General features: G+C 45.3%; 1 protein-coding gene across 5 annotated transcripts in view; it reads right to left on the bottom strand.

The window, feature by feature from the left end:
• The window catches only part of LOC115499833 (stimulated by retinoic acid gene 6 protein-like), a 54,156-nt gene that overhangs the window by 35,959 nt on the left and 6,110 nt on the right, over positions 1-12,087 (bottom strand). For 3 of the 5 annotated variants that reach the window (XM_030294034.1, XM_030294030.1, XM_030294029.1), the window contains 2 exons: positions 2,845-2,920; positions 1,068-1,168 (listed from right to left, as the gene is read on the bottom strand). In XM_030294034.1, coding sequence (XP_030149894.1) covers positions 1,068-1,168; positions 2,845-2,920 — 177 coding nt within the window. The remainder of the gene's footprint in view (positions 1-1,067; positions 1,169-2,844; positions 2,921-12,087) is intronic. The other 2 variants (XM_030294032.1, XM_030294033.1) reach the window with 1 other exon arrangement.

Below are 12,087 nucleotides of genomic sequence, written 5' to 3'. Positions count from 1 at the left end.
AGCTCCCACTTCTTAAGAAGCCCTGCACCAGGCCCTGCAAGTCAAATGCCCAGGGCAGAGTCTGCCTCTGTGTCCCAACCAGTGTGGCTCAGACCTGGCAGTTTGGGAGAGGCTGACCCCTCCAACAGGTGATATCCAGGATGAGTCTGCTACTCAGAACTGGTACAGGCGGTCCCTGGACATTGCAGGTGGATTTGTCACCCTGAAGCCCTAGGTCACCACTAGCCTTGGTCCTGACACCGTGGTTTCCTCTCCCTTCTCCAGAGCCCAAGGCTGAAACTTGAACAGGTTTACACACATGAGCCTGCTTAGGCTATTGTGCAGGGGAAATGAGAGTAAATAGGAACCAGACCTCAGTTAAAGCTCTGGTCACCCATTAGCTGTGTGGACTTGGGCACGTCACTCAACCTCTCTGGGCCTGAGTTTGTTCATCCATTACATGAGGATAACAACCTCCAGCATTCTACGCTGGCAAGAGTGTTCATCCAAGTAATGCAGGCAAAGCAAATGGTCTAGTGCCTGGGTCACAGTCACCATGTGATAACTGCTATATGTGTTATGATCATGATTATCATCAATCATTGAAAGTGAGGGGGCAGAGATACGAGCAATTAGAGCTTAAGAAAAAATGTGAGAAGGGGTGCAGAGACTCAGAATGGCAGAGCCAGAAACCGGCCCTGAAGGCACCTGGTCCAGCGGGACCTCCCGGTGCCATGCCAGGATGAACGTTTGCTGCTGCCAGTGGCCGACCGAGAACTCTCTTCCTCCTGCTTCCTGAGGCAGCCATAGTGCTGACTTTGGGAAGGCCTTTTCCATAGTGAGCTGAACCTCCTTGAGACGTTGTAATCATATTTGGGCAGCCGTGGGTGCTGAGGCTGCAATGGCTTGGATGTCACTTCTGAACCCCCAGAACTCACCCTTGGTTGGGGTGAGGCAGGGAGGGGAAGGAGCGGTGGAGATGAGGCAAGGCTGGGGAGGTAATGGGGTGTTATCCTGGCCTTATAATAGGTGTTGGCCCCAAATACAGGGTGCCCCAAGCTGTAGAGATCAGCCTTAGCTCAACTCACATGATGATTCCAAAGCGGTTCCCCAGGAGGTGAGAAGTATCATCTCTCTGCTTACGGTGCTCTCGTCTTTGGAGAAAGGACAAGACCAAAATGATGAAAAGCTACAGGAAGAGAAGATGAGAACGTCAATGGGCCCTCCCTGAAGGAGGATGTGTGGGTGAGCAGAGGGCTCAGAGTGTCTGTGGCTCCTCAGAGCCCAGAGTCAGGGAGCTAGCTACACACGCCCTTGAGCTTCCAGAATGCTTTGTACTGAGCTTTCCTCTGTGTTGCCCTGAACAGGTTCAAATTTAGTCTCTCTCACATATTGACTAGAAGAGAGACCCAGCTTCTCCGAGCCTCAGTTTCCTCACCTGTGAAAAGGAGATAACTGTCACACTGCGAATCCTTCTTTCCTTTTTGCTTTTTGAGAATTCAATCATATTCTCAGGCACTTGATGCCCTTTTTCTCTTCCTTTTACTAGAAACTTCCTGAGAACTGTCTACACTTGCTGCCTCTATTTCCTCACCTCTCATTGCTCTTCAACCCCCTAACCTGGCTTCTCCTTCCCATCCATGGAAAGAGCTATGGCCAAAGTCCAAAACTACCATGAATCCACTGGAAACTTCAAGCCCAAATCTGGCTTGATCTCTCAGCCGCATTCCAGTGTTGACCACTTCCTCCTCTGAGAAACACCCTGTTCCCTAGGCTTCCATCAACAGTGCTTTTCTGGGTTTTCTCCATTACCTCTCAGTCTCCTGCTGGATTATTCTTTATTCCACCACTAAAGTCGGGATTTCCTCATCATTCAGTCCAAGGATCACTCCTCTATTAGCAGATCCTCTCACCCATGTCCATGCTTTCAATGGCCACCAATGCCCACAAGACTCAGCTTGACTCTTCAGCCCAGACCTTGTCCATGAGCTCCCCAGCTATTCATCTAACTACAGAGTTGGCACTTCTTAAATTCAGTATGTCTTAAATGGAACTCACAATTTGCCTCCCTGCCCTGTATTCATCCACCCAAACCCAGATCTCTTCTGGTTCTCCTTAACTAGTGAATGACAGACACTGCCATCCTTCTGGCCATGCAAGTTAGAAACCCACGTTGTCCTCAACCCCTCCTCTCCCTACTACTCTATCCAATGCATAGCTAGTCCTACTGTCTTCCTCCCAACATCTTGAGCTGACCACCACCCATCCAGGATGAGCTAAAATCTGAACCATCTCCTCTCTGGCCCACCTCCACCTTGATCCCCACAATGCAACAAGAGTGATCATTTCAAAACAGAATACTGATCACATAAGCTCCATGCTGGAAAACTCCAGTTACTTCCCACTGCACTTAGAATGTAGACACCACTCCTTCACACAGAGCCCCAGAGGGCTCCACCTGGCCCAGGCCCACTCACCTCCCAGAAAACTCTACCTCAGCTCTCCACTCCAGCCATGCCAGCCCTCTCGGCTCCTCACACTCTCTGTTCCCCTCCTCCACAGGGCCTTTGCACATGCTCTCCTCTCTGCTTGAAAGGCTCTTGACTACATCTTCCAACAGACCTCAGCTGTCATTGCTTCCTTAGAAGAGCCTTTTTTGAATCCCTAAAAAACCAGTGTCCTTGACTCTTCAGCCGTTAAAAGCCTTCCTCTGCCTGTTTTTTGGTGCATAACATAAGAAAGCAAGTCAAGAAAATTCAGTTGATGTCTCTCTGCTGACCTATTCAGGCCCTTTGGGGAGTCTGTGTATGGGAGGGACCCAATTCCCCTCCTCTCTGCTCCTTGCTCTCCTCTGCCTTTACTTACTGATGGGATGAGGGAGTAATGGAGGAAGAGCTCCATGTCCACTGAGCTGATACAGGTGCCATTTAGCTGCCTGGTTCTGAAAAACAGCCAAAAAACACATTCACATCAGTCACTGCTGCAGGCATTGACCCATCAGCACTGAGCATCACTGTCAGGAGTTCAGCTTATTCACCACTAAGATCATCTTATCTTGTTTTTTGAAAGAGAGAGAGAGACAGAGACAGAGAGAGAGAGGCGGAAGGAGAAGGGGGAGGGCCAGACAGAGAGGGAGAGAGAGAATCCTGACACAGGGCTCGATCTCACAACCCTGGGATCACAACCTGAGCTGAAATCAAGAGTCAGACGCTCAACTGACTGAGCCACCCAGGCACCCCAATCATCCGATCTTTGTATTTGTTATTTTATTTTTAATTTTTATTATTGTTGAGAGAGAGAGAGAGAGAGAAGAGAGAGAGAGAAGACAACAAGTGGGGGAGGGCAGAGAGAGAGGGGAGACATAGAATCCGAAGCAGGCTTCAAAGTTGGACACTCACTGAACTGAGCCACCCAGCGCCACGAAACAAAAAGACTTCTATTTTATTCAGGAGTACTTTGATCAATCACATGATCAGGTACTATGCAACCAGTATCAGTTTGAGAAGAACATTGACTCAGTGCCTAGTAAACTCTGTTCTTGCTGCTCAGACTCCAATACACCCTGTCTACGTACTCACCGGGACCCGCAGACCTGTGCTGACTCTGTCTCCCACCCCTGCAGCATGTCGGCCATCTCCGGGCCCCATTCCCCTGCCAGCTCCCCTGCCTTTCCTCAGAAGTCTCAGGGAAGACCACTCCTCTGGGGACCCGTGAGCAGGGCACACCCCCATGCGGAGTTCTTTTAAAACCCCAGTATTCCCCAGTTATGTCTAACCATAGGTCTGAAAGACCCTAGAAGCAGTGGAGAAGGTGCAGGAACTCAGGCCATCAGAATGTGATAGAACTGTAAAGCTCACACTTCTGCTTTTAGGAAGGTACACTGAGAACATGCATCAGTCTCCCCATCCTATATGAAACCCTCAAAATGATAAAGATGTTATTTTTTTAATTTTTTAAAGCTTATTTATTTTGAGAGAGAGAGAGAGAAACACATGAGTGGGGAGAGGCAGAGAGAGAGGGAGAGAGAGAATCCCAAGCAGGCTCCATACTGCCAGCACAGAGCCTGATGCGGGGCTCGAACCCATGAACCATGAGATCATGATCTCAGCTGAAATCAATAGTCAGAAGCCCAAATGACTGGGCCACCCAGGTGCCCCAAGATGTAATTTTTTTTAAAAAAGAAAGAAAACAGAGATTTTGAAAGCAAGAAGGGTATCTATCGGGGGCACAGAAACTATGAGAAGACCCGAATGATGGAGAGCAACTGGGACTAAAACAAAGAGAAAAAGAGTGAGTCAATGAGGCCAGACTGTGGGGCCCACACAACGAAAGGTTCTACACTCACAGTGTAACAGGACAGGGTTGTCAGCAGCCACGGAATGATGAACTGGGGTCTCACAGAGACCCAACTGTCTTCCCACCCCTGCTGACCAGTCAAGGGGCAATGGTTCTGTTGTCCCCAAGAGTAGTGTATATGGGTCAGAGGGTGGGGGGGCAGTGCTCTGGATCACAGATGGTCCTGCAAGGGACCAGAAGCTTCAGCTTCCAGATAGCACCTGAGGCACCCCACCTAGTGGTACCACCTCCATCCCACTGCCCTGACAGCAGCCTTAAGACTAGCACCCTCCACAAAGCGGGTACCCCAGTGGCCAGCTCAGTCACAAAGATGAGCACACAATCAAGAGCCATCAAACATTTGAGGAAAGATAACACCACAAAGGGAGTCAAAATTCAAGAAAGAGGAACTTATCCCTGAGGAGATGAATTAATATGGAACCTCTCTGAGGTCATTGACTACAGGAAATCCTGTAGAAGCATAAATCTAGGAGGCTGGGGGCTCAGTTGGTTAAGATGGGATCCTTGATTTCGGCTCAGGTCATGATTTCCAATATCATGGGATCGAACCCTGTATTGGGATAGGCGTTGAGTGTGGAGCTGCTTGAGATTCTCTATCTCTCCTCTCTCTCTCTCTCTCTCTCTCTCTCCCTTTTGCCCCTCTCTCCCACTTGTGCTCTCTCTCTCTCTCTCAAAATTAATTAAAATTAAAAAAATTTTTAAAAAGAAGCATAATCTAGGAGGAAATAGACGGGTGCAAAAAGCAATAGCAGGCAAAAAAAAAAAAAATCCCTGAGCACAGGCTTCTAAGTAAATATACATTTAAATAAATATATATCTTTACACATAGATAACATTCTTAGACACACAAGGACTCAAAAGACCTTCTCTGGAAGAAACAATGGAGGAAATTCTCAAGAAATAAGAAAGAGGACTCTACAACCGAAGCTGGAGGCATCGCAATCCCAGACTTCAAGATGTATTACAAAGCTGTAATCATCAAGACAGTATGGTACTGGCACAAAAAGAGACACTCAGATCAATGGAACAGAATAGAGATCCCAGAATGGACCCACAAACGTATGGCCAACTAATCTTTAACAAAGCAGGAAAGAATATACAATGGAACAAAGACAGTCTCTTCAGCAAATGGTGCTGGAAAAACTGGACAGCGACATGCATAAGAATGAATCTGAACCACTTTCTTACACCATACACAAAAATAAACTCAAAATGGATGAAAGACCTCAATGTAAGACAGGAAGCCATCAAAATCTTCAAAGAGAAAGCAGGCAAAAAACCTCTTTGACCTCAGCCAAAGCAACTTCTTACTCAACACGTCTCTGGAGGCAAGGGAAAAAAAAAGCAAAAATGAACTACTGGGACCTCATCAAAATAAAAAGCTTCTGCACAGCAAAGAAAACAATCAGCAAAACTAAAAGGCAACTGACAGAATGGGAGAAGATATTGGCAAATGACATATAAGATAAAGGGCTAGTATCCAAAATCTATAAAGAACTTACCAAACTCAACACCCAAAAAAAAAATAATCCAGTGAAGAAATGGGCAAAAGACATGAATAAACACTCTCCAAAGAAGACATCCAGATGGCCAGCCGACACATGAAAAAATGCTCAACATCACTCATCATCACGGAAATACAGATCAAAACCACAATGAGATACAACCTCACACCTGTCAGAATGGCTAACATTAACAACTCAGGCAACCACAGATGTTGGTGAGGATGAGGAGAAAGAGGATCTCTTTTGCATTGTTGGTGGGAATGCAAACTGGTGCAGCCACTCTGGAAAACACTATGGAGGTTCCTCAAAAAATTAAAAATAGAACTACCCTATGACCCAGCAATTGCACTATGAGGTATTTATCCAAGAGATACAGGTGTGCTGTTTCGAAGGGACACATGCACCCCAATGTTTATAGCAGCACTCCCAACAGTAGCCAAATTATGGAAAGAGCCCAAATGTCCATCGACAGATGAATGAATAAGATGTGGTATAGTATACAATGGGTATTACTCAGCAATCAAAAAGAATGAAATCTTACCATTTGCAAACTATGTGGATGGAACTGGAGGGTATTATGCCTAAATAAATTAGTCAGTCAGAAAAAGACAAATATCATACGACCTCACTCATATGAGGAATTTAAGATCCAACACAGGATGAACATAAGGGAAGGGAAGAAAAATTCTAATATAAAAACGGGGGGGGGGACAAAACATAAGAGACTCTAAATATAGAGAACAAACAGAGGGTTGCTAGAGGGGCCGTGGGAGGGGAGATGGACTAAATGGGTAAGGGGCTTAAGGAATCTACTCCTGAAGTCATTGTTGCACCATATGCTAACTAACATGGATGTAAGTTTAAAAATTAATTAATTTTTAAAAAGAAAGAAGAAAGGAGTCTAGGAAGAAGAAGGATTTAAAGGCAACAGCCAACACAGAAATGAGTAAAATATCTTGTTAAATATCTAGGTAAGTAGTTATTGTGAACAAAATGTGTGAAATGCCAATTTGGAGGTAAAATCCCATGGGGGAAGGAGCGAGCTGAGGCAGGTGTGGATGCAGAGAGAACAGCAGGATCACATTCTCCTGTTTAGCAGGATGATGGAGAAACCTGTTTTTCTGGGCTTTATAAGAAAAGGCAGTTCTAGGTTAAGTATGTTAAAAGTACACAGGGAATTGCCGGAAGAATACAACTACAGTGTAAAACGTACATTAAAGAGTATCTATGAAAAAAAGAAAATCAATCGCTCCAACAAACTACGGAAGAGAAAAAAATAAAATGAGACTAGAAGAGAAACACCACAAGAACAAAAATGTCCCAAAGAATAGTAAGCCACTAACAAGAAGAGATACAAATGCGTGATAAGTTCTTAAAACTGCAACTAAGTAATACAGTAGAAATTAAGATAAAGTGTTGTCTTATCTATTAAATTGAGAATTATTGAAAATACTACCTAGCATTACTGAAGATTAAACAAGTTAGTATCCATTTCCTGTAGTAAGAGTATAAACTGGTATAAACATTCTGAGGATTAATTTTGCACCATATACATGAAGAACTTTTCAAAATCTGGCAATTCCACATTAAGGAATCCTACTTCTGAAAAATATAAGTTAGGGAATACTCAGAGAGGTGCCCAAAGATATGTACTAGAATGCCCAGATTCTTGCTCTCTTTCTCTCTCTCTATCCCTCACTCTGTCAATCTCTCTCTTGTGTGTGTATAATGTTTGAAATGTAATATACGCTCATTGTAAAACACTCAAAATGTCTACCAATGTACAAAGTAGTAAATAAAAGTCCCTTCTCCTTCCATAACTATGCGTGTTTATAACCTCTATAATTTTAAGCAAAAATGGGATCTGACTAAACTTGATTTCTTCATCCAATCAAGCAAAGAAAATGCGTTTACTAAAGAAAGGAAATCTCTGTGTGGGTATAACAGGTCCGTCAGACTCCTCTAGATGGGTGACTGCCTGTGCAGAGTCACCGCCTGGTCTGCGTCCTGCTGGCAGGGGTGGAGAGTGGCAGCAGCTGGGAACAGGTGAGCTCCAGGAGGGTGGAGCTCTTAGAGGCTGCCCTCTAAGGGGCCCCAGCTGCATAGTCTGGAACCCCTGGGCTGCACTTCCTCCCCGGCAGCCACTGCAGTGAGCATATGAAACATACTGCAATCAACCCAAGTTCAAAAGCCACTGAGGCCCCTTCCCTGGTCTTTACTACTACTCATGCTGCTTCCTGGTGGGTCCAGGGCTGGTGGGGCAGGGATGCTGAAGGGTGGACAACACCTACAGGGCAGCCCCGAGACAAAACCCCCAAACGCAGAAGATCTGCTTTCCACGGATGATGCCTTGGAAAGGTGTTTATGATATACCATAAAGTGAAAGAAAATTCTTTCTTGATCCCAAGTTGTGAAGAGTGGTCATCTCTGGGTAGTGGCATTTGAGGTCATTCGACTGACTTTTTATGATTTTTTCTGAATTGCAGTACACAGAGATATGCGGCTTGACAGCTGTGTCCGTCTATTGGGAGAGCTTAGAACAGTGCCTGGCACAAAGTAGAGGCGATAAGCACGTGCTGAATGAGTGAACAGGTCGCTCTGTAATCAGGGAAAGACTAAAGGTAGTTCCTAAGCCATAAAACAGCATTCTGAGGTAAAGAAGAGTGTGAAATCAGCATAAAGTGAAAACATGTATGGTTTGGGGTGGTACCAATTACACATCTTTCATTAGTTAAAACATTCCTTTTTGAAAAATGTTTATTTTTGAGAGAGCGAGAGAGGGCGCACAAGCTAGTGGGGGAGGGGCAGAGAGAGAAGAAGACAGAGAATCCGAAGCAGGCTCTGTCTGTGCTGATAGCAGAGAGCCTGACATGAGGCTCCAACTCACGAGCTGCGAGATTATGACCTGAGCCAAAGTCAGACGCTTAACCAACTGAGACACCCAGGTGCCCTTCATTAATTAAAAAACTACTTAATTAATAAAATGCTGTGATGGCCAATCTGAGGTGTGCTATACAGCTGGTGCATCTAGATGACGGGTCGTCTGAATTCCCAGCTCCTGTCTCCAACACCCCCTACTGATCCCCTGCCTGTGGCGGGGGGGGGGGTCTCTGCCCCACAATCCTTTTGCTTCCTTTGGCCCCAACATTATCCTTCCATAGTAGTAAGTTAAACATATGATAACAGCTTTCCTTGATGGATGTCACTTTAATATGTGTCACTGTGGCCTAGGAATTCTCCCATTTTAGATTACCTAATCCTTGCACAAATCTCGTGAGGCAGGTTGTGTTATCTCCTTTGTAAAACAAGGAACTGAAGCCAGGAGAGGTTTCACACCCCACAGACTCATCTCTGATTCCTAAGGTCAGCCCAGCGCCTGGCATGGAGAGGCTCAGGAATGTCTGCTGAGAGGCAGGCAAACCCTAAGAGACTCTTAAATACAGGGAACAAACTGAGGGTTGATGGAGGGAGGTGGGTGGGGGATGGGCTAACTGGGTGACGGGCATTAAGGAAGACATTTATTGGGATGAGCACTGGGTGTTATATGTAAGTGTTGAATCACTAAATTCTACTTCTGAAACCAATACTACACTATAAGTTAACTAACTTGAACTTAAATTAAAAAAAAAAAAACACATTCAGGGACACCTGGGTGGCTCAGTCAGTTGAGTGCCCGACTTAAGCTCAGGTCATGATCTCACTATTCGTGAGTTCGAGCCCCACATTGGGCTCTGTGCTGACAGCTCAGAGCCTGGAGCCTGCTTCAGATTCTGTGTCTCCCTCTCTCTCGGCCCCTCCCCTGCTCATGCTCTATCTCTCTCTGTCTCTCAATAATAAATAAACATTAAAAAAAAATAAAAAAAAAAAAAACATTCCAAGGGAACTTCCTTGAGGAAACTGAGGCCCAGAGAGGGCCAGTGAGCAGAAAAAGTCAGGACGCCCAGGACTATTTCAGGTGAAACTCAGTGAGTTCAGGCACCTTGTGGGCAGGCAGCTGCAGGACCTTGGTGCTCAGCACAGAGAAGGATTAGGGAAGGAGGAAGAGGTGTGTGTGCATGTATGTTGCATGTGTTTATATGTGTGTGGGTGCCTGCCTGTCCTTGTGACACCTCCAGCAATGCAGCAGTCTGTGTGTTGGGCTGTCCGCTCCTGGGCCACCCTGACCCACCTCTGGGAATCCCATCAATCCCCTGGTGCACAGCCTCCTTGCCATCCTGCCTGAGAGTTCCAGGCAGATGTAATAGTGTGCTCAGGCTGGCTTGAATCACCTTATCAGGAATTTTGCAGGCCCATTGTGAAACACCAGCACTGTTAAAAACTAAATTATATAAACTTATAATTACATAAGTTATGCTAAAAAGAAAGGTAGCAAAGATTCAAAACCCATCACTTTCTAATGATTATACTATTATCTATGCTCCTGAAGTTATTTACATCTCTTGCATGTGTGTGATGGAAACTATGTTATGGCGTGCTACTGAGTTATCTCTTTCCACACCCATATTCAGCGACTTCACGTATGCACCTTGAAACTGGCCACAGCAGGAATATTTACACCATGCAAATAGGCCAGACACTACAAATCAGGGCTTGCTTTATTGTTTTTGTAGATTGTCTATTAAAGTGACAGAGAAGGGGCACCTGGGTGGCTCAGTCGGTTAAGCGTCTGAGTCTTGGTTTCCACACGGGTCGTGATCTCACAGTTCGTGAGTTCGAGCCCCGCATCAGGCTCCGTGCTGATGGTGCAGAGCTTGCTTGGGATTCTCTCTCTCCCTCTCTGTCTCTGCCCCCCCACCCTGCGTGCACTCTCCCTCTCTCTCAAAAATAAATAAACATTTTAAAAAAGTGACAGAGAAAATGTTAATAATGCAGCTTACATTTAAACCTGTTTGTAGCTATTACACTGTGAATAACAGGAAAAAAAAATTGAAGAAGTATTCTCTCAGAATTCAAAAACTCTTATCCTATCTAGGAAATAGTTTCTGTCGATTGATGAATGAGGGAAGTTTTGACCTAACCCTTGCCTTCATTGTTTCACATTTGTCTTACTCATTAGTGTAAATAAAAATGTCAAATAACATTCATGTTGAAACTATGCTCATTCATCAACTACAGGTTGGCTATAGATAAAAGAGTTGAGTAAAAAATCGATGAAAGCATTCCGCAAGAATTAATTGATTCTATGGAACCTGTAATAAAGAGCATTGTATATTTCATTACCTGTGAGTTGTGTGATACATCCATTATATCAGTATAATTTATATTAAATATATATATGTATTTTTCTCAGACAGCCAGTTGTTACACATTCCTGGCACACCACTGGGCTGATGTGGCCCTGGCTCTGGGCACAGACAAAAATAAGGAGGCTGTTCAAGTTTGTAAACTGGTCTGAATATAAACTAAGCTTTGGGAGAAAGGTAAGTTTAGAGGAAAAAACACAGGACAGAGCCAGTGCTCCAACCAACCCTCTTCTCCCATGCTCTGCAAAATGAGGAGTTTGGCCCCGTTCAGTGTTTTTAAGTTTTCTGACTACGAGTCATAGCTGTGGTCAAGTACACACTATAGCCATGACCCAGTTCATGTGTGTGCGTGTACACACAGCCGTGCACAAACATGCAGAACAAATTTTCATAACACAATACCCTTCATATCCTCTACTATTTTTAATCTGATTCAATTCTATTCATTTTGTTCTGGTCCATTCCATTTTGTAAAGTGCTGGTCATAACCGTTAAATTAATTTTACAGCCCACTAATGGTTGTCCATCAGCCGTTTGAAACCCTGACCATGAGGTGATTGCCGGGCCTGGGGCGCACCATCCCCGAAGGCCTCTGACTCACTGCACCTTCTGCAAGTATTTGTCCTTGTACGGAGGGGTTCCCAAACACCAGGCCTTGCTCTGACGTGTAATAGCAGGTGAGGTCATCTGGAAACTCTTTAGCCCTTATCACCTGCCCTTCGGGGTGTTGCACCAGCCTCCTGCCCTGGCTCCTCTCCCTGGTGCCAGAGTCCGTCCCTCCAGCCTCTTTGGGAAGGACCCCCCACCCCCACTCCTTAGCCTCATCGCTCTCTGGCACTCATCACTTCCTGCTGCAGGGGCCTTCTTCAGGCCTCGGCGTTCACTTTTAGCCTGGGCTGTTCCAAAGCAAGGAGCATTTCACTCAGCTTTAAACTCCAACCATCTTCCACTCCAGCCCTACCCCCAGCTTCTGACTTGGGACAGGTACATACATAACAAATCCA

This window comes from Lynx canadensis, chromosome D4, assembly GCF_007474595.2.
Source record: "Lynx canadensis isolate LIC74 chromosome D4, mLynCan4.pri.v2, whole genome shotgun sequence".
NCBI classification, from domain to species: Eukaryota; Metazoa; Chordata; class Mammalia; order Carnivora; family Felidae; genus Lynx; species Lynx canadensis.
This window is presented reverse-complemented; position numbering and strand designations above follow the sequence as displayed.